Source organism: Nannochloropsis gaditana (genome assembly GCF_000240725.1).
Source record: "Nannochloropsis gaditana CCMP526 unplaced genomic scaffold scaffold019, whole genome shotgun sequence".
Classification (NCBI taxonomy): domain Eukaryota; class Eustigmatophyceae; order Eustigmatales; family Monodopsidaceae; genus Microchloropsis; species Microchloropsis gaditana.
In genome coordinates, this window is record NW_005803934.1 from 13,039 (window position 1) to 31,655 (window position 18,617).

Sequence of the window (18,617 nt, forward strand, 5' to 3'; positions counted from 1 at the left end):
TGCTGAGCCTTACCCCTTCCTGGCATGGCGTCACCATCTTCAACCTCCTCCTGCTCCTCCTCCTCTACCTCCAACCTGTATCCGTTCACATGAAGCAGCTGTATCTCACTCGCGTCTACATCCAACCAGCTGCCCAGTGCTCGGCGCAAGTCAAAGCTGAGAGCCGGATCCTCAAAATCTTTTAGTTCTAGACCTCGAAGGATCAGCCGCAGGGACACTTTATACCGCACGGCGTCTCCAGCAGACATGGCCTCCTCTAGGGAAACGCCACATTGTGTGTGGTGGCATTTCGCGCCAAGGCAGACTTTTTGAGCTTCGTGAAGTGCTTGTGGTGGGCACTTGATCGACCGGTTGCTAAAAATGATGTCGAAGTGCTCACAAAGAGCTTCCGATCGACCCAATCCTGCAGTAGCAGAGGTTGCCATATCACCGAAAGCGGCCGAAGTGGCTTTGTCTTTTGCGCTGTTTTCATTCTGTCCATGGGGTTGACGAGATTTTGATTCTGTTCGAGCAAGCATAGCCGCCGCGTTTTCGAAGCCGTCTTTGTAACAGACGTGCAACGTCTCTTTTACTGGCATTGTAAGCATTTCTGGGAGATCTTGAGCTGGCTCATTCTCTGCAATGTTCGAGGTCCGAAAAGCATGAGCTTTCATACTAGAGCCGTTGTCACCAAACTCAATAAATTTCTGATTGTCTGCCTTCTTCAAATACAAGACTGACTCCTCTGTGAGCGCTCGCCCATCTCCTGTGGCCACAAGGGCATATAGCTGCTCTTCTGCTTCCGAGAGCTCTCCAGCCGTTACCACCAATGTGTAGACGCCCCCCGGTAGGGGCTCCACGACCACTATCTTTTCCACGTTATTTTTGCGGTCAGGCCCTGGCAAGCCATTGGGATAGAAGAGGACGCCCGAGGGGTCGAGCACGTGAAGGTCCAGGTCGTGAAGCAGTTGTTTTTGGGCAGTGAAGGAGTTTGGCGGGTCGATCCAGCACAGGGTCACTTGCAGGGGCACAGACGAGGCATTGGACGCAGCAGCGATTTGAAAGTAGTAGGTCCGAGATTCTCCGGATGCCAGTGATTGTTTGTCTGCAAAGAACAAGGAGAAGTGTCCGTAAAAATCCAAGACGGCGTCGATCTTAATCCGCCCGTGTCCTTGCGCCAGGTCAGGAGGGTGGTACAGCGCCACGAGCTCATCCTCTAGCCGAAGAGCTTTGACGGGCACTGCAGAGTTCACAAACAGAGCCTTCAGAAGAGGTGCCGATGGCTGGATCACGTCTTCGCACTGGTAGGGTGGGCCACACTCTCCTCGTGCCCGCAAGGCGGCATAGTAGTGCCCCTCCTTGAAATACTGACGGATGAGAGCAGCTGCCCCAGCCACCACGGGGGCCGCCATCGAGGTTCCTGCCATGGCTACATAGCTACAGGTGCCTCCATTGTTATAACCAGCAGAGCGCGCCGAGTAAATGTAGGAGCCAGGGGAAACGATGTCTGGCTTGAGGCGACCGTCCTTGGTAGGACCTCGGGAGGAGAACTTGGCGATGTAATCCCGGTCTTGGCTCTGACGCTCCGGGCCGCTCTCAGTCGCTCCCACGGTGAGTACATTTTTAGTATTGCCGGGTGAACCGATCGAGTGAAACCCATCTTCGCCGTAATTTCCGGCAGCGTATATGATAAGGAAGTCCTGGTGCTCGTAGGCATATTGGTCAATTTTCATGTCGTCAAACAAGTATTCTCCCACATTGATTCCCCATGAATTTGAGTGGATCCGAGCTCCAGCCTCGTAAGCCGGGGGAAAGAGCATGCGGTGAAAGTCAGAGGGTGTAGAAAGGTTCCCGTGCTCGTCGGCGATATCAAAGAAAGCGATTTTCGCCTCCCGCGCCATCCCTTGATTTGCCATCAGGGCTTCCTCCGGATTGGGATTGCAGGCCAAGCCGACGCAATCCCCGCCGTCGCATCCGTACAGTGGACAGGCAAACCAGGCATCGCAATGCCCATCTTGCAGCCAGTCTTGGCAGGAGACATAGCCGTAATCTTTCAGCTGGCAAGTGGGGGCGCTCAGGCACATTCCCGTGCATGCGAGGGTCTCTCCCTCTGCGCAGAAGTGACCGCGTCGCCCTTCATTTCTCGGCTCAACAACACCGGCCAATGAGCCTGAGACGTGTGTTCCGTGGCCCTCCACTAGATCCCCACCGTCCACGAAGCTCACATACTGCACAACCTTCCGCTGCGTCATGTCCGTGAAAGGCGCCTCCCACGAGCTTCTCGCGACCTGGCCCAATGCGTTGTCGTAGAAGAAGCAAGACTCGTCATCGAGCCCCGTGTCAGCCACGCCAATAAGCTCGCCTTTCCCTGTGAGCCCAAGGTCCCACAATGGCCGCGCATGCGTGGCTTCGTCGCCGCTCTGGATGATCCAAGTTGCCTGATCATTCTGAAGCGCATACCTGGCCCGGGTTTGGATGGAGAGGATGTCTGGATGCGAGGCGATGAATGCCACGAGCCCTTCCAAGCACGCTTGTCTGTCTGCTTCGTCCTCGGCACCCTCGGCGGGGGGCATGCCAGCCAGGAGGCCCCCAAGGACCAGGTGCGTGGGAGTTTCGTCGCGGAAGTGGACAGCATCAAAATTGCAATATTTCTCTGTCTCGTGCAGGCGCTGTAGACGGGCCAAGACAGCATCCCATGTACGAACGCTTGATGAATCGTAAGAGGATGTGTCTGGGTCGACTGCGGAACGTGAGGCGGGGGGCCCGGGATGACTATTTTCTCCACCTACAGGCCCGCTTGGGTTGAGACTCATCGCCGTCCAGAAATGCCTATGGAATCCATCTGTGGGCAAATGTTTTAATTTCGGAAGGATCTTCCGCCACCGGGACATAATAAAGCGTAGGTGTTGGCTCATTTTGGCCGTCGGCGCAAAAGTCAAAATCAACTCGGGCCCCACTTCTGGCAAGGTCCTGGGGCCTGTTGATATTGCGGAGGACTCCGCACACAGATTATGCGAAGTTTCGGTTGATGTTCTGGAGTATTGGGATCGTCCCTGACTCCTTCCTTTGGCACAATCGTTTGAGCGGTCAGGACGTGGGGTCATGTAGGGGCCAAGGAGTCCCGGACTGATCTTCAGCTTGGCAGGCAGTGGCTCCACGTGACTGACTAATGGGTGCGGTTGCCGTAGCAAATACGTGCAGTAATCTAAATGAGGTGAAGGAATACTCCAGTGGTTAAAGAGCGAAAAATATTTTTAAAGCGTCATTCAGAAAGTGTGTTCGCCCTTCACGTACCGTAGGAAGCGTGGACCACGAAGCATATAGCGTCACTTAGGCGGTCGCTGTGCACAGTTTGACAGCATCCTTCTTCCAAATCTCTGCGCAAAGAAATCAAAGCATCTCGGCCGTTTTTATAGGGGCTACAGATTATGAAAGGAGCGGCTTCGCTGGACCTTCCCTGCAGCAACGCCCATTGAGTGTCGAGGGCGTCACGGAATAATGTATCGTCGTGATGAAACTCCTCAGCAGCAGCACTCTGCAAGATACGGCCAAAGAAATCCAGAGTAATACGATTGTGTGGCTGAAAATCATTCAATGAGTCTTTCAGGTCTCCGTCTACAGACGAAAGATGAAAATGTCGCCGACTCAGAGGTGACGACTGAAAGCCGACACCAGATTCAAGATTCTGTTTTCCTGCTTTGAAGAAGCTACCGCCCAGTAATTTTGCCAAGCGAGATTGCGGCTCATTTTTATTCACTGCTTTTCCAGCATAAATACTAGATGTGCCAGATTGAAGGAAGGCATTGCGGGGCAAAAAACTCTTCGCAGAAGGCACTGAAATGACACATAGAAGGACAAGGCAGGAGTAGAAGACCCAAGCCATTCTAGGATGAAGGACTAGGGCCACAAATCAAATCATACTACTTGAGGGATGAAAATATGGTAAAGAATGTGGAGGAAATCTTTTAGTCTGCAACATTTACCTTGACGGATCGTGCACAGCCCTTCAGAAGCTCGTAAGTGCGGGGGCGGCCCATATCGAGTAACGGACACGTGCTTAACGGCTGAGGACACAAACGTGGGAGCAAAGAAGCAGTGTCCTCGGGACTCCACATACCTCTTGTTCACGGTGAAGCGCTTGCGGCGACTGAATCACTTCTCTCATCGAAACCATTCTATGTCTAATATACAGGACGAACGGTCGATTGTCATTTGCACACATACCTATCATGCCCGGTACCTCCTATCCTACGACGCAACGCCGGTACTTGAATGATACCTATCTCTACGACATATCTTCCACAATTTTAGCTGTGGAGCCCATGCCCCCGGACACCTCAGCTGGCAGCAACAAAATGCCATATTTTGGCCTTGTGATAGCCGAAACAGTTTTTCATCCTCAAGGGGGTGGTCAACCATCAGATGTCGGGCGTGTGGTTGGGGAAAATGGCGTGACCTTTTTCGTCGATAACGTGCGTGTGGGAGAGAACGCGATTATTTATCACTACGGCACTTTTCAACATGAAATGAGCGAGAATGAAGATGGCGCGCGCTGTATTCCATTCAGATCTGGCGAGAAAGTGAAGCTAGAGATTGATGCTGCCCGGCGAAGGCTTCACGCGCGCCTCCATTCGGCAGGGCATGCTTTAGACGTGGCTGTGCTCCGGCTGGGCTTGGAATTACGGCCCACAAAGGGATATCATTTCGAGGATCATCCATTTGTGGAGTATTTAGGAAGGTTGCCTGCTGATAAAGGGTCATCAGAAAGACTTATCGAGGCTTTGACCTTGAAAATACAAGAACTCATCGAGGAAGACATTGCGACTGAACTGTACTCCACTTCCAAGGCCGAAGCGGCGAGTATCCTGTCAGGTGGAGTGAAGGACGTGGCTCATTTCCCTGAAGGGGCACAAGTGCGTCTGGTCTCTGTGGGTGGGAATATATGCCCATGTGGAGGGACACATGTAAAGAGCACTAAGGAGCTAAGAGGAGTGGAGATAACCAGGATCAAAACCAAGAAAAATGTCACAAAGATTAGCTATAGGATAAGTAAAGAGGGAAAAGAGAGACAGATATCATAATCCTTCGTGATGTAAACGGTGGCAGTTGGTGCCCGCTTATGACATTGAACCCTGGGGGAAATGAAGAAGGGTAAGTCGCTGATGAACCTAATTAGAAGAGATGCACAGAAAAGCGTAAAATTAAGAAGATTCAAGGTTATTCCCAGCATCTCTCTTTGACATGTTCATCTCCTTTTGATATTGGAATGCATTTGGGTCTCTTTGAAGATCTAATTCGAAGTTTGACAGCTTCCCATAGCACACTGTGCAGAACCATACGATCCCAATCAACGGTATCTGTATAATGGATAGGTGGAGTAAGCCCCAAAGAGTTCATGCTACGACTTTCGTTTGGACCGCTCATCCACTGCTTGCACAGTTCTCGCACCGACCTCCACGAAAGCGAAGCAGCGCTACTATCCTCCCTGTCCCACGAATTTCGTGTCAAGCCCTTCATTCTCAGCATCTTTCTCCGTATGCAGACAATATTTACAACGCCTACGCCACCATCTGGCTGTCCAGCATTCCCACTGTATCCTCCACCTCGTCCCTCCCTTCACAATACTTCACGTAGTGTCGCCCTCGCCTGAACCTGTACGTGCGTCTTTGACCTAGCTACCGCTTCTGCACACTTGACTGATTTTTGACTGCATATAGATACCTCCTCAATATTTCATCATCTTTTCCTCGTCAATTTTTTTTTTAAAAATTCGTCTCAGCCCAACGTTCATCACTTCTTCCTAAGTATGTCATAAAATGGCATGCCTTAACACGCATCGTCTTTTCATGTGCCTTCCTTCCTCCTGAGGCTTCAATTCCTCAGTGTTTATTCGATTTACAACGTTCCTCTTCCGATTGAAATCAAATCATCTTCATCTCTGGTTCGCTCTATCTCGGCTTCTCTGTACACGCACGTACATTCTCACACCTCGAGCACCAAAAAAATCTCATCAATGCGCAAAACACAAAAAAACTTTCAGCCCCATAACGTCTCTTGAGACTTATCTTTCACTTCACCTCCTACATGGGGCCCTTGCCGAGCTCAGGGGACTGACAGTAATTATACAGAGCCGTATTGTTGCTCTTCAACTAGGCTTGAGCCGGCGGGGAGTATATTACGTCGCTCACTTCTTCCACGGCTGCCTGAATTCTCGTATTATATCCACATTTCCACCTTTATGATGCCTTTATACCAACCAAGGCTCCAAGGGCACTGACTCCAGTGGCTGCCGCTTGCGATGGGCCGCTCGTGGAGTAGCTCTGTGGACGAGCAGGTTCCGCGTTCTGGCCCTGGCTCCAATCCCAGCCTCCCGCAGACTGCACAGTCATGTCGCTCTCGGGGCCCGCTGACCCGAAAATGTCGTCGATCGACGTGTCCAGGTCCGCGAGAGCCTCTAAGTCCTCTGTCGAACCCCACCCACGCCAAAGCTCCGAGCTCATGGAGGAGCAGCGGTTTATTTTCAGAAGGGGAAGAGGGGGCGAGCTTGGAGCGCGGGAGGTGGGCGACATCGACACAGACGAGGTAGTCGTAGAGGGAGAGGAAAGCTCCGTGGTCCCTACCAAGTCCGAACCAACGGTCTCTGATCCCAGATTCGTTCCGCAGGAAGAAAGTGGGCGAAAGTCCATCTTGGCAGGAAGAAGCACGGCGGGATGGGGCGACGTCTGGGCTGTTGTCTGAGAATTACTGCCGCTGTTAAGCCACTGGGAGAAAGAAGACGCGGAGAATGTGCGAGGCAATGCACTCCCTGAAAGAAGTTTGTTCTTGTCACTTTCACCAGTGTTGTTGCTGGTCACGTTTGCGCCGTTGATAGACCCGTGGTATAGCGTGGCAGTAACTTTAATGTCCTCGTCGCCTTCGATCATCTTGTTGCCGGCTGCACGGGCGCTGCAGCTCTTGGACATCTTCATGGCGTCCGCCCCGACAGGGTCAGAGAGAGGAGGCATGAAGAACCGTACTGGGCCGACTGACTGGACCCCCCCCGAGGAGTGACGGGGAGGTAAGCCGACTTCCGCCCGTGCGGCCTGGTGCTGGGCGGAAGGCGAGGGGGAGCGGGAGGTAAGCTTCTGTCCGTTCAAGACATAACCCTTGCCTTGCCTGCCGGAGGAGTTAGAGGCCGCAAAGGCGTTGGGCAGCCGCACTAAGGGCTGATGGTTATGGGGGAGAAATGCGTGCTCCACAGCGCCCTTGCTCGTCGCGCTGCTGCTGCTCATGTAGCTCCCCTCATCCGAAAGAAGAGAAAGGCCGCTCTCATAGGAAGAGGTCAGTGTGAGGGATGGCGCAGGGTCCGCAAAATCGAAACCCTCCATTGCGCTCTCGGACCCACCGTCCAAGTTCTCAGCGCCTCCTGGAAGTGCATTGTACTGGTAATGGCGAGGACCGACGGGGAAGGAACTCATACTGCCCTCCGAAGCATACTCGCCCGGGCCACAGGAGAGGCCGCCCGCCCCGAAAGCCGATCCATCGACGCAGTCGCTGCCATCCTGGTTCGAGATTCCGGTCGAAGCAGAGGAAAAGGAGCATTCAGAGCCGGCAGAGGACGTCAAAGAAGCCTGCGAGACATTCGAGGCGCTTGACTCGGAGCGATCGCGTCGCCGTCGCGGCGCTCGGCCACCTTTTCGGCTTCGGCGGTTGGCCTTCTTCACGGATATCCCTGCATTTGTTTCGCTCACATCCATAAAGGCACTCCTCTCAGCCAATGACACATCAGGCATGCTTGTAGGGGAGGAGTTCTGGACGTCTTTGTAGTAGAGGGGCAGAAACTTGGCAGTGGCGGTGGCCCCCTGCCCGGGCATACGGCGGATGTGGTTCACCAGCTCCGGGCGGTCTCGGCGGAACTGAGGGTGAAAGTACGCGCCAGTGTCCGTGCCTTTAGTTATACGTCTGAAGCCGTACAAATTGAGTTGACGCTGAAAACTGGTCAATTTATTGTCTGGGGTTGGTACAACGAGGAGAGGTTCATAATGAGTGGTCCAAGGTGCAATTTTTTTAAAGTCACAGGCTACACTTAAATCAAGACAAATCAAAACACATCACCATTCAATATTTGCAGCCCCTTCCATATTTGCCTAATACATACGTCGAAAGTATTTAGGCAAGAGCCTATAGGTGAGCGCCTCGTTGTCGCAGATGAAGAAGGAAAGACCATGCATTGACCACGCTATCACGTGCGACTCGTGCTGTAGCATCTCCGCCAATTTTCGGGGGAAAGTTGTGGCATTGCCATCGGTGGCAACACTGCTACAAGTACTACTTGTACAGCTCACATTGGTGATGTTGGAGCTGTTAAACTCTGAGGTAGGCAGCACAACGGGCATGTCCATCTTCTTGTCAGAAATTGACACCAAACCCTGCGCATTACTGCCCGTGCTACTCATCGAGTTGGAGCGGCTCCGTCGGCCAGCTCGCGTCATATTGCTTGATGAAGTCAATAAGGATTGCTCAAAAGCGAGGAAGCGCGCCAGTGCTCTCTGGAGCGGCTCTGTCGGGCAAATACAAGAACACCTTGGAGACCAGATCCGGCAGGTTCACGGTGCGAGAAATCACTAGTGAAGTACAATATATGAGGATATAGAAATGAGACAAGATTATTTCATATGGTGCCATTAAAAGTCCTTAGTGCTGCGGCGTCAAACTCAACCTAGCTCACAGAGAAGGGGGGCAAGTTGAATTACTTTCCGCAGGCAATTACCAGGAAGAGGATAATGCCTATGCTACAGGACAAGAAAGACGGTCATAAAGCGTGTAGCATAATGAGGCAGCGTGCTTATTGCGCATTTTCCTCAGCAATAGTCTCAACGCCGCACCACGAAATATGTTTGCCCGGATAAGGAGGGTTGGCGGCTTTCCACGATCTTTTCTCTGAGTCGTGTAGACCCACATCTACTACCTTATTCCGCACCATCCACGCAAAAGAAAAGTTCCGAGTATTCAGCCAGGACACTTTTTGTTAACATAGCAGGATCGGACGCAACTGAGTGAGAGGGCCACATCACACCCCAAAGTCGCGGTGTCGCTCAGACAACGAGGCAAGTTGCCTGGACATCTGCCACCTGCATGACAGGGACCACCACCACTTCGAGCGATTTTCCACCCACAAGCATTTCTCTCTCTACTACATTGATCCAAGCCATGGCACTTTACGCTGCGTGAAATTGCTCGAGGAAAGCAATTTAAACAAACGCTGTCAGGATGGCAGAGCCACTCTCAAAATACCACCATATGGCATTTCGGCCTCTCCAAGGTATTAATGCGCTGTGTCTCGTATAAACTCCGATGGCTCCAATGAAAAATCAGAAACTTTGTTCAAGTTATATTTTTTTTCGACCGTCTACTTGTTAGAGAATACATGATAGTGTACTTGGATACGTGAAACATAGAGGCATATGCGCGCGGTGAATTTTTGCTTGTGTCACATTGGGACGCGGTGTCCGTCGGGGGGAAAGGGGTTGAACCAGCTGCTACTCGGGAAATATTGAAATTTCTGCGGCGGCTCGTACGCTGATCTTGCAGATCCGGCGCCAAGTTCAACGCCTCTTTCTCCAGCCTCCAATCCTGTCTGCGATGCGTCTTTGCGCGACAAATCGCGCATACGGCCAGAATCTATCGTTGGTCTGAGATTAAAATGTACTTGTAAATTTTTCAAACGTCCGTGGTGCTGTTTCGGAGGGCAAGGCTGTTTTTCCCAGACGACGCACGAAAGCGATACGCGTTTTTTGGGTTGGGCCGTATTTATGTGGAATTTATGAATACTAGTATCTAGCTAATTATATTTGCGCCCCAGTCATGTGCCTAGACCATGGGCTTTATGAATTGTTATACATCCTCATGTATTTCTTCCGGCTCATCAGGAAAAGAAATTCCGCACAATGTTGATAAAGTTGGGCTTGATGTCGACTCGCCAACCAGATGGGAAATACGACCGACAGAGACAAACGCGAATGAGATGTACAGGGGCAGAGCTAAAGGCAATTGAAAGGGGCTGCACGCCACTAGTAATTAAATTGTCCACAGATACTTTGACGTGGCCGAGTAAAGAAGAAGTGCTCCATAGCATATGATCACTCACACGCGTACGATGCTGTTTGCTACTCTTACGAGTTCTACTGATGACATGAGAATGTTTTCAAAGCATATACTGGTTTCAACTTCGCTTCTACTTCACTCTTTTCTGTGATCTCCTGATTGTAAACAGCATAGCGATAACTTGCTTTTCTTTATCCCATGTTCACGGGGTGGTTTATCCTTTATGCCTCCCTTCTGTGCTTCGTGGCGCTATCAGACCCTATCTCGCCGCTTTCACATCCATCAGGCTTCGGGCATGGAGAAACGGACCAAATGCAGAACCAAAGAAATATTCATCATTCCTGGCATCCGCTCAATCAGCCCTCCGTGCTCTTTCCCAGATCCCGCCCTACCACTCTCCTCCCTCAGTTTTCCTATCCACCAGAAAAATCCCTCTCGACGATGCTACTCCTACTCTTGGGCTCACTTCTTCTTGGCACCACCCTTCTTCGAGTCCGTTGCCTTCTTATCCACGCTCTTTACCACACCGACCGCCACAGTCTGTCGCATGTCACGCACGGCGAAACGGCCCAGAGGAGGGTATTCGGTGAAAGACTCCACCACCATGGGCTTAGAGGGCTCCAAGGTCACGTAGCAGCCGTCACCGGACTGCACGAACTTGGGGTTGGCCTCGGTGACCGCACCTGTGCGTCGGTCGATCTTCTCGGTAATCTCCGCGAACTTGCACGCGACGTGCGCCGTGTGGCAATCCAGCACCGGGCAGTAGCCATTCTGGATCTGGCCAGGGTGGTTCATAACGATGACCTGTGCCACGAAATTGGCGGCGCCGGCGGGCGGGTCCTTCTTGGAGTCTCCCGCCACGTATCCTCGGCGGATCTCCTTCACAGACACGTTCTTCACGTTGAAACCCACGTTGTCGCCGGGCAGAGCCTCCGCCATCGACTCGTGGTGCATCTCTACGGACTTGACTTCCGTGGTCACCATGGCGGGGGCGATGGTCACCACCATGCCGGGCTTGAGCACGCCCGTCTCCACTCGGCCTACGGGCACGGTGCCGATACCGCCGATCTTGTACACGTCCTGCAGAGGGAGGCGGAGGGGCTTGTCCGTAGGGCGCTTGGGCGGGTTGATGTTGTCGAGGGCTTCCAAGAGAGTGGGCCCCTTGTACCAGGCCATGTTAGTGGAGCGGTCGATCATGTTGTCGCCGTTCCAGCCGGAGATGGGGATGAACGGGACCTTTGCGGGCTTGTATCCTACCTTCTTGAGGTAGTTGGACACTTCCTCCTTGATCTCGTTGAATCGTGCTTCCCCGTAGTTGACAGAGGAGTCGTCCATCTTGTTCACGCACACGATCATCTGCTTTACGCCCAGGGTGAAAGCGAGCAAAGCATGCTCGCGCGTCTGCCCGTCCTTGCCGATACCAGCCTCAAACTCACCCGTCCCGGAGGCCACGATCAAAATAGCCACATCCGCCTGGGAGGTCCCCGTAATCATGTTCTTGATGAAGTCTCGGTGGCCAGGGGCGTCGATGATGGTGAAGTAGTACTTGGGGGACTCAAACTTCCAGAGGGCGATATCGATGGTGATCCCACGCTCACGCTCGGCCTTAAGCTTGTCCAGCACCCAGGCGTATTTGAAAGAAGACTTTCCCAACTCAGCCGCCTCCTTCTCGAACTTCTCAATCACACGCTTGTCGATACCGCCGCACTTGTAGATCAGATGGCCCGTGGTGGTCGACTTACCGGCATCGACGTGCCCAATCACGACCAAGTTGACGTGGACCTTCTCCTTACCCATGGTTTACAGATTAGGTGTTGAGGGGAATATTCCGAAAGAAGAGGCTGTCGTGTGAGAAAGACAGGATGGTGTGAGGATTTCCCTGAATCAGCCAGACGGTCAACTATCAAGAAAAGCGCGACTAATGCACCTCCCACACCTTTCGCATAAAATAGAATCGCGGACACCGACGTCTTCCTTTCAAAAAGGGAGGAAAGAAGACGCAGCCGTACTAGAGATACTAGGCATATGTCTCGCGTCATGGCTTCCTAGATAACACACGGTCGGACGACATAATTTTGTCCTCCTCCTGAATAACTGTAAGACTAGCTCAATTTGTTTACGCGTTAATGTGGCGCAAAAGTCTTTCAGCCACACGAGGGGCGTGTGCAATTCTTAGCCATCCCTATCTTGTTTTCTTCGTTCTGAGGGTCCCGTCCAGATGCCACATGTACACCCGCGCGACCAGTTTAAAGGCAGAAAATGCACTTTGACGTCCCTATCAACCTGATTGCATGGTCAAATAGTGATTGCGGTGTTTGGATAAGCGAAACGCGCAATGCGCGTCATCAAAGCACCTGGAGGCACGAGGCAACACTCCCCCGTCTTCGTCGCGCGTGACAGCCACACAGGCCTCTCCGGTAACCGACGTACCAAACCAAACACGGATGAGGACACGCCTACACGCGGGGGTGCCAGCGAAGTGCTATGTGCCTCATATCTCTAACGTGTACCTCGAATCAAGCAGCACTCGCGGCACGTCTAAAACCCAGCGCAGGGCTCTCCCTGCCCACGAAAGCCAAGCACGTCGGGAGCCACCCGTTGGCGAGGCATCGCCCGGAATGTCTGGGATTACGGCCACCCCCCGGCCCTAGCTTTTCCGATTGAGACAACAGAGGGAGAAAGAAGAAACAATGGCACGGAGTCTTTTTACATTTGTGAATTTCTTTGTGTTGCACAGCTAGACTCCTCATTTTTCTGCCGAGCGACAAACAATCAGAAGGATCGCTTGCTCGAACGAGACATGCGCAATTTCTTGCCAGCGTATTCCGCCCAGTCTAAGCATTTGACGGTCTCTGTCAAGTCTCGTGGGTCGTCCAGAACAACGAAAGCTGTGGACGAATTCGGCTTAAAGTGCACTTCCCGTGGACATTGGCCCACACCTTGAAAGAGCGTCCGCAGGTCTTCTTTGATACGTTCCACTGCGTCCTGAGCCTGTGTCTCGGGGAGGTTGTTCACTGCCACAACAGACCCAGGGCCCCTCTCATTGACACTCCGTAGCAGACCGCCCAGCCGCGAAAGTTTCATGCCCATTCCATCACTTCCTCCATCGACGCCCTTCTCATGGCTCTCAGACATTAGAGGGCCGTAGCGCGCTGGCGCTGGGTCGAATGGAAGGGGTTGAGAGAACTGCGGCTGCATGTCTGCAGCTCTTCCCTCGTGTCCAACCGTCGCTCGGCCAGCGCCCTTGCTCACACCCAAGTCTATGACGGCGGCCGCTGCCGCGGCCGCGGCGCGCGCGACCTCCGTGTCAAGAGGTGCAAAAGGGGCAGATTCCGCGCCTGCTGCGCTCGCTCGCTCCCCCCTCCCTTGCTCGGCGGGAGGTTCCGGGCTCCACCACACTTCATGCAGCACAACCTCTTCCTGAAATCCCACGGTGTCCTCCTTGATAGGTAGGTGTAGGGCCAGCTCGTCAAGGCGATCGAGGGCCTCGCCTCGCCCGTCCGCGTTCAGGAAGATCTCGCAGGCGGGCTGGTCGTCGAGGGCGAGCGAGACGAGATCCTTGTCGAACGAGATGAGGAGCGTGACGGGCGAGTCGCAAAACAGCGGGGGGAGGCCCTTGAGGGGCACCGTGGGCGGGGGGTCGTCTATCCACCTGTTCTCATACCGAGCATTGTAGACGAGGGAGCCATTTTTGTAGATTCGCCGGGGGTTAAAATGCGCGATCACATCCTTGGGGGCCACCTCCTGGCCCTCTTCAGGCGCGAGCGGGCCTGGACAAATGTTTATTGTGAAGCGCTTGGCGGTGGAGGCAACAGTCATCCGAAGCGCCAGCACCTTCTTCTTGCCGGATTCCGGTGTGATGCTGTCAGAGGGGAGTGCAGGACATGAGAGAGATATGGACGCGAAAGGTGCGAGGCGCCGCCCGATATACGTACCCGAAGTCTTTAAGAGGCATCACCAAGGGTCCCTCCGCCTGCCGCGAGTCCCACTCTTCCAGGGCGCCCCGCGCCAGCCACTGAGTGGGGAAGCGTGCGCGGTCCAAGGACTTCCCCTCCACAAACACCGCTCCGATCTCTTTCCCCGCGCGCGTTCCCTCGTGTTCTAGCAATCCTCCCCCCTGGCTTACGGCGCTCGATGCCAATGATCGGGTTGATCCGAATGCATCGCTGTGTTGACCGATGTCGGAGATGAGGGCGCCCTCGTCGCAGGCCACAAGTTTCGCCTTTTTCGGGATGACGAAATCGTCGGCCTGCTTGGGCCGCTTTGAAAGAGTGTCAAGACTGACGGAGATATTGGACCGAGTCCCAGCGTGCTCGGTTTGCATTTTCTCGTTTTGAGCCCCTCCGCTTCCAGGGGTCCTTGGACCCGCCCGGCCGCTCGTCGCGTGCCCCTCTCGGGCCCCCTCTTCCTGCGAAGGAGCCTTTCCCCAGCCCTCTCCAGTCAGGACTCCAGGCTTTAAATCCTCACTCATCTCTTGCTTCCGACGGCTTTGCAATGATACCACATTTGAGCGCCTCGCACCAACCCGTCCACTGCCGTCGCCCATCATGGTGGGGCGCTTCGGACCTCCACCCGTTGAAGGTCGCTTCAGCCCTTTACTGTCTCCTGTTGTGCCACTGAAACCGATAACAGGACAGTTAGATCCAGAGGCCTCCGCCTCACGACGCGCTGCAACAAGTTTGGCCTGCAAATCTGCTTGTTTTGCAGCGCGTAGGGCGTCAGCCTCGGGTATGGTGGAGGAATCGATGAAGGTTAAAAAAATGGTTGATGAGGTCAGTACAGGGTGAAATCTTCGGCCGCACTCTTACCTGCTCCTTTAGCAGATCATACGCCCGCCGCAAGCCCCTTTCACTAGCCGTAAGCTGGTCCACCCCCGACATTGCGGGGCTCCTGGAGTCCGTGCTGTGCGGCTCCTCTGACTTAGAGCTCTGTTGGGAAGAAGAGGCCCGCGGTACCAATGGCATCCATGAAGGCACATTTTTAGAATTCAATTACTATGATAGATATGTCCACAACTGTCAACGACGATAGCACAACGAGGGAGAGACGAAGAGAAATCCTCCTTTCCATCCGGGAGTAACGCGCGGAAGGATCATGGCGTCACAGCTGTCGGGCCAGCAGTTTGCCGCCCTCCCACACTGTACCACGCGCAGAACTTGATCCCCTCGTTGAGGCGGATGTTATCGTTCACATAACACAACGTAGAATGTCGCAACGTGAGAGACCACCTGTTCGCACCGATCGCTTTTAATTCTTTGACTTCCTTAGAGTCCCCTTGTTGGAGTTAAGGAACGAAAAAGTTACAGATGTTCTTTGACTCCGCCTCCTTTTTTCCTTTCTAACCTCAAGGTTCCCCGCAACAAGGCTTAAAAGGTCTGGATAGCTGTGGAAAAGCCAATGCTGTCTGCCTCCTCCGCCTCGATAGCTTCAGCCCTACCAGCTAGTGATCCTAATTTTCCAGCCTCTTTGCAGGGTGTCAGTGCGCGTGGTCTGGTGAGCTTAGAGCGTGCGGAGCAAATACTACAACGCCTCATTGATACCGTGAACGAGCAAGGACTGCAAATTTCGAGCATATTTTTGCTACTACAGACCTTGGTGGGGACGGATACCCAGCCGCTGCCTCGTAGCCTCCTGGACGTAGAGGGCAAGTTTTCCCGCCTCAGTCATCGCCTAGAAAGGATCGAGCAAGCCATCCAGGTTCCGGGACTTGCGCCCGGCGTATCTATCGGTGAGGTTGTGAACGCGAACGGAGTAGAACTGAACCACGCAGCTGAAGCACTTTTGACAAAGGCCGATAAAGCTGACGTCGAGGTCAGACAGCACAAGCTGGAAGAGGAGGTCGCCGGTGTCTATGCGTGGGCTGGGGCGAGGGAGCTCGTGGAGCGGCTGGAGGAGTCAAATCGCGCCACACGCGTTCAAGTGCATGCTATGGAGACCGCCCTGGGGTGTAAGCTGGACAAATCGGAGCTTGCCGGGATGGAGGCTACCGTGAACCGCCTGAAGGCTTTCGATGCGCGCATGGAGACCTTGGAGCGAGGGCATGTCCAGAACATGGCCGACGTGCAGGCAAAGGTACAAGCCCTCGAAGAGCATAGGATGGAAACAGACAGGTTGGTGGGCGCGACGCGCAGGGCTGTGGGAGAGTTGGAAGAGAGGCACGGCGCCTGGAAAATGGAGACTCTGGAGCTTCTCAAGGAGGTGGACAAGGAGCTGGCCGCGACAGCCTCCGTCACGCAGCTGGAGAGAAAGCTTGACGCCCGTGTGTGGGAGCGAGAATGGCGTTCGGCCTGCGAGCGTCTGGACCAAAAAGTCGATGTACCTGAGATGGTTGCGCTGGCGAAGAGACTGGAAAGCGTGGCAGGAGACCTTGTGAAGCTGAGCAGAGAAAGCGACCAGTACTCCCGCTTTGTAGCGTGGTATTATTCACGAGGACAAGCTTACGAGCACAACATGCAGACACTCAACCGTACCCTCGGTCGACTAGCAAGGGACTCCCTCTTGAAACATGTGGCATCAGCGGAGGTCCGGAGTGGCATAGGAGGCGGGCAAAGAGGAGAGTATGGGTCACAAGTAGAAAATGGCATAAGAGATCGAGGTTTGGACGATAGAGAGCTTATTTTGTCTTCCTCGTCTTCAGACACGGCATCGCCACCTAACACAGAGAGCACGCCTGAGGACGAACACGCCAAGGAGGGATCCTTCAAACCACTTGCGTAGATGTGATAGTATACCACCAAATCAAAAGAAGAAGAAGAAATGTTTCAATCGTCACGTGGAAGTAACTTACGATTACTTGTTGCGGAAGAGATGCTATCAAGACGTGTCAATCTGAGTTTCATATACAAGATCGTAGATACTATTCTTCACTCTGCAAATCATATCAGATTTACGATGGATGATGATATTTCTTCTGAAATTTCCCTGGCCATGCAATCGCGCGAATGGATGTAATGCAGTATGTACGCCCGTGAGAAACACAGGGATAGTGGTTCTGTCTTGGTCAGCGGGGGGCCCTCGAGGCGGGGGGGGGGCTGGATTCGTCTGCGTTTTCTGCAGCTTTTCGCCTCACTCAAAGTAGGGCGCGACAGTAGAACAAATTGTACTCGCACACACGTAGTATACCCATTCAGGCTTTGTCGCCATTATTACTTGAATTTTTGGGTTCTTTCCTACAGCCTGCTGTCGCTAAGCGCCTCCTTCATCTCGCCGTCGGCACCCTACACGCATCGACAAAGTTAACCTGCCCGGCATTCTCATGCTTGAGAAACTCTGGGATGTTTTACAAGCAGCCGAGCCCTTTGGAAACGAAACTTTGGTCGTCATGATCTGGACGGTTTGTGTTTGCTCTCTACGCATCATACTCTTCCTTTTAAAGATTCAAGAATGGGTGCCGAATTCCTTGATTTTCGCGAATCCTTACTTTGTAAACCGCTTCGTCGCCGCCTTCTCCATCAAGTCTGCAGCCAGGAATGGAGGTAACGGTCATTGTCATGCCGCGTCAAACACTGCTCCCGACGGCTTGTGCACATCCTCTTCCGCTCCTTCCTCCGTCTCTCGCGCCTCCTCTTCGGCCTGCCGCGGAGTGGTACCTAACATGCCCATTCGCATTGCGGAAAGCTTACTGGGGCGCACGCCATCAGTGCTAGTGCTGGTGCCTGCGCACCTCTTGGGAGGCATCATGGGCGTGACCCTCGTGAAACTTACGATGGGATGGAGTCCGCTCTCCTGCGGCTCTGCCGCTCAGGCTTTACTGCCCGTTATGTACGGAACGAGCGTTGATAAAGCGAATGCATCAATGCTTATGGGCTGGTGGGTGTTTGTTGAGGAGATCTTGGTGACATTCTTATTCGTCCTGAGCTTTCTAGTGGTACCGGAGCTACTTCTTGTCAATCGACTCCCACGAAAGTACGCTAACGCCTGTGCGCTGCCCTTACTGCTTGTCCGCTTGCCCGATCAGACTCCAGCCTTTTCTCCGGCGGCGCTCTTTTCATTCTGGTTCACGAGCAGAGACGCCTTGCACAAAACGTACGGTATCGCGTCAGTCCAGTACGAGCACGGTAAGCACGGGGGTTGTACGGGTCTCACAGACTGATTCATTGTGAATAAAATAATTGTAGATTCTTGTCTGCGAAAACGTCTGGGTAATCATTGTAATTCAAGCCCTCAGACGCGATCCTTTCGATTTACTGCCACAGTCTTCGGTCCTATCCTGGGTGGCTTCTTGGCGGGCGTTGTCATGGCCACTTGCTTTCCTGACGATCAGACTCCTTTGCAACAGGAAGATATTGTATTATAGCTGTAAATCGATGGATGTTCGATAGAAGCATGTAAAATTGTGCATTGAAAAGTTTCAATAATGACACTTTCTCTACTGAATTTGTATTCTGAAAGAATGAATGCCTCGCTGCGTTCCAGCGACACAGGAAAGTGTTTTTTGTTGTTTTTACCTGTAGCAATGTGAAAGGTCTAAGTTTACCATGAAGAAATGAACACTAGTATACTGCTCGTTCATTGAGAGTCCATAGGTGGCTTTGTTTCGCTTTATGTCTCCAAAA

General features: G+C 53.1%; 1 protein-coding gene across 1 annotated transcript; it reads left to right on the forward strand.

The window, feature by feature from the left end:
- Positions 1-4,356: 4,356 nt before the first annotated feature.
- On the forward strand, positions 4,357-5,115 carry NGA_2042800 (alanyl-trna synthetase; the record flags this gene model as incomplete). Its single annotated transcript, XM_005856208.1, has 1 exon — positions 4,357-5,115. A coding segment is annotated over one exon (704 nt), but the record flags the coding sequence as incomplete, so codon positions are not given.
- Positions 5,116-18,617: the final 13,502 nt, after the last annotated feature.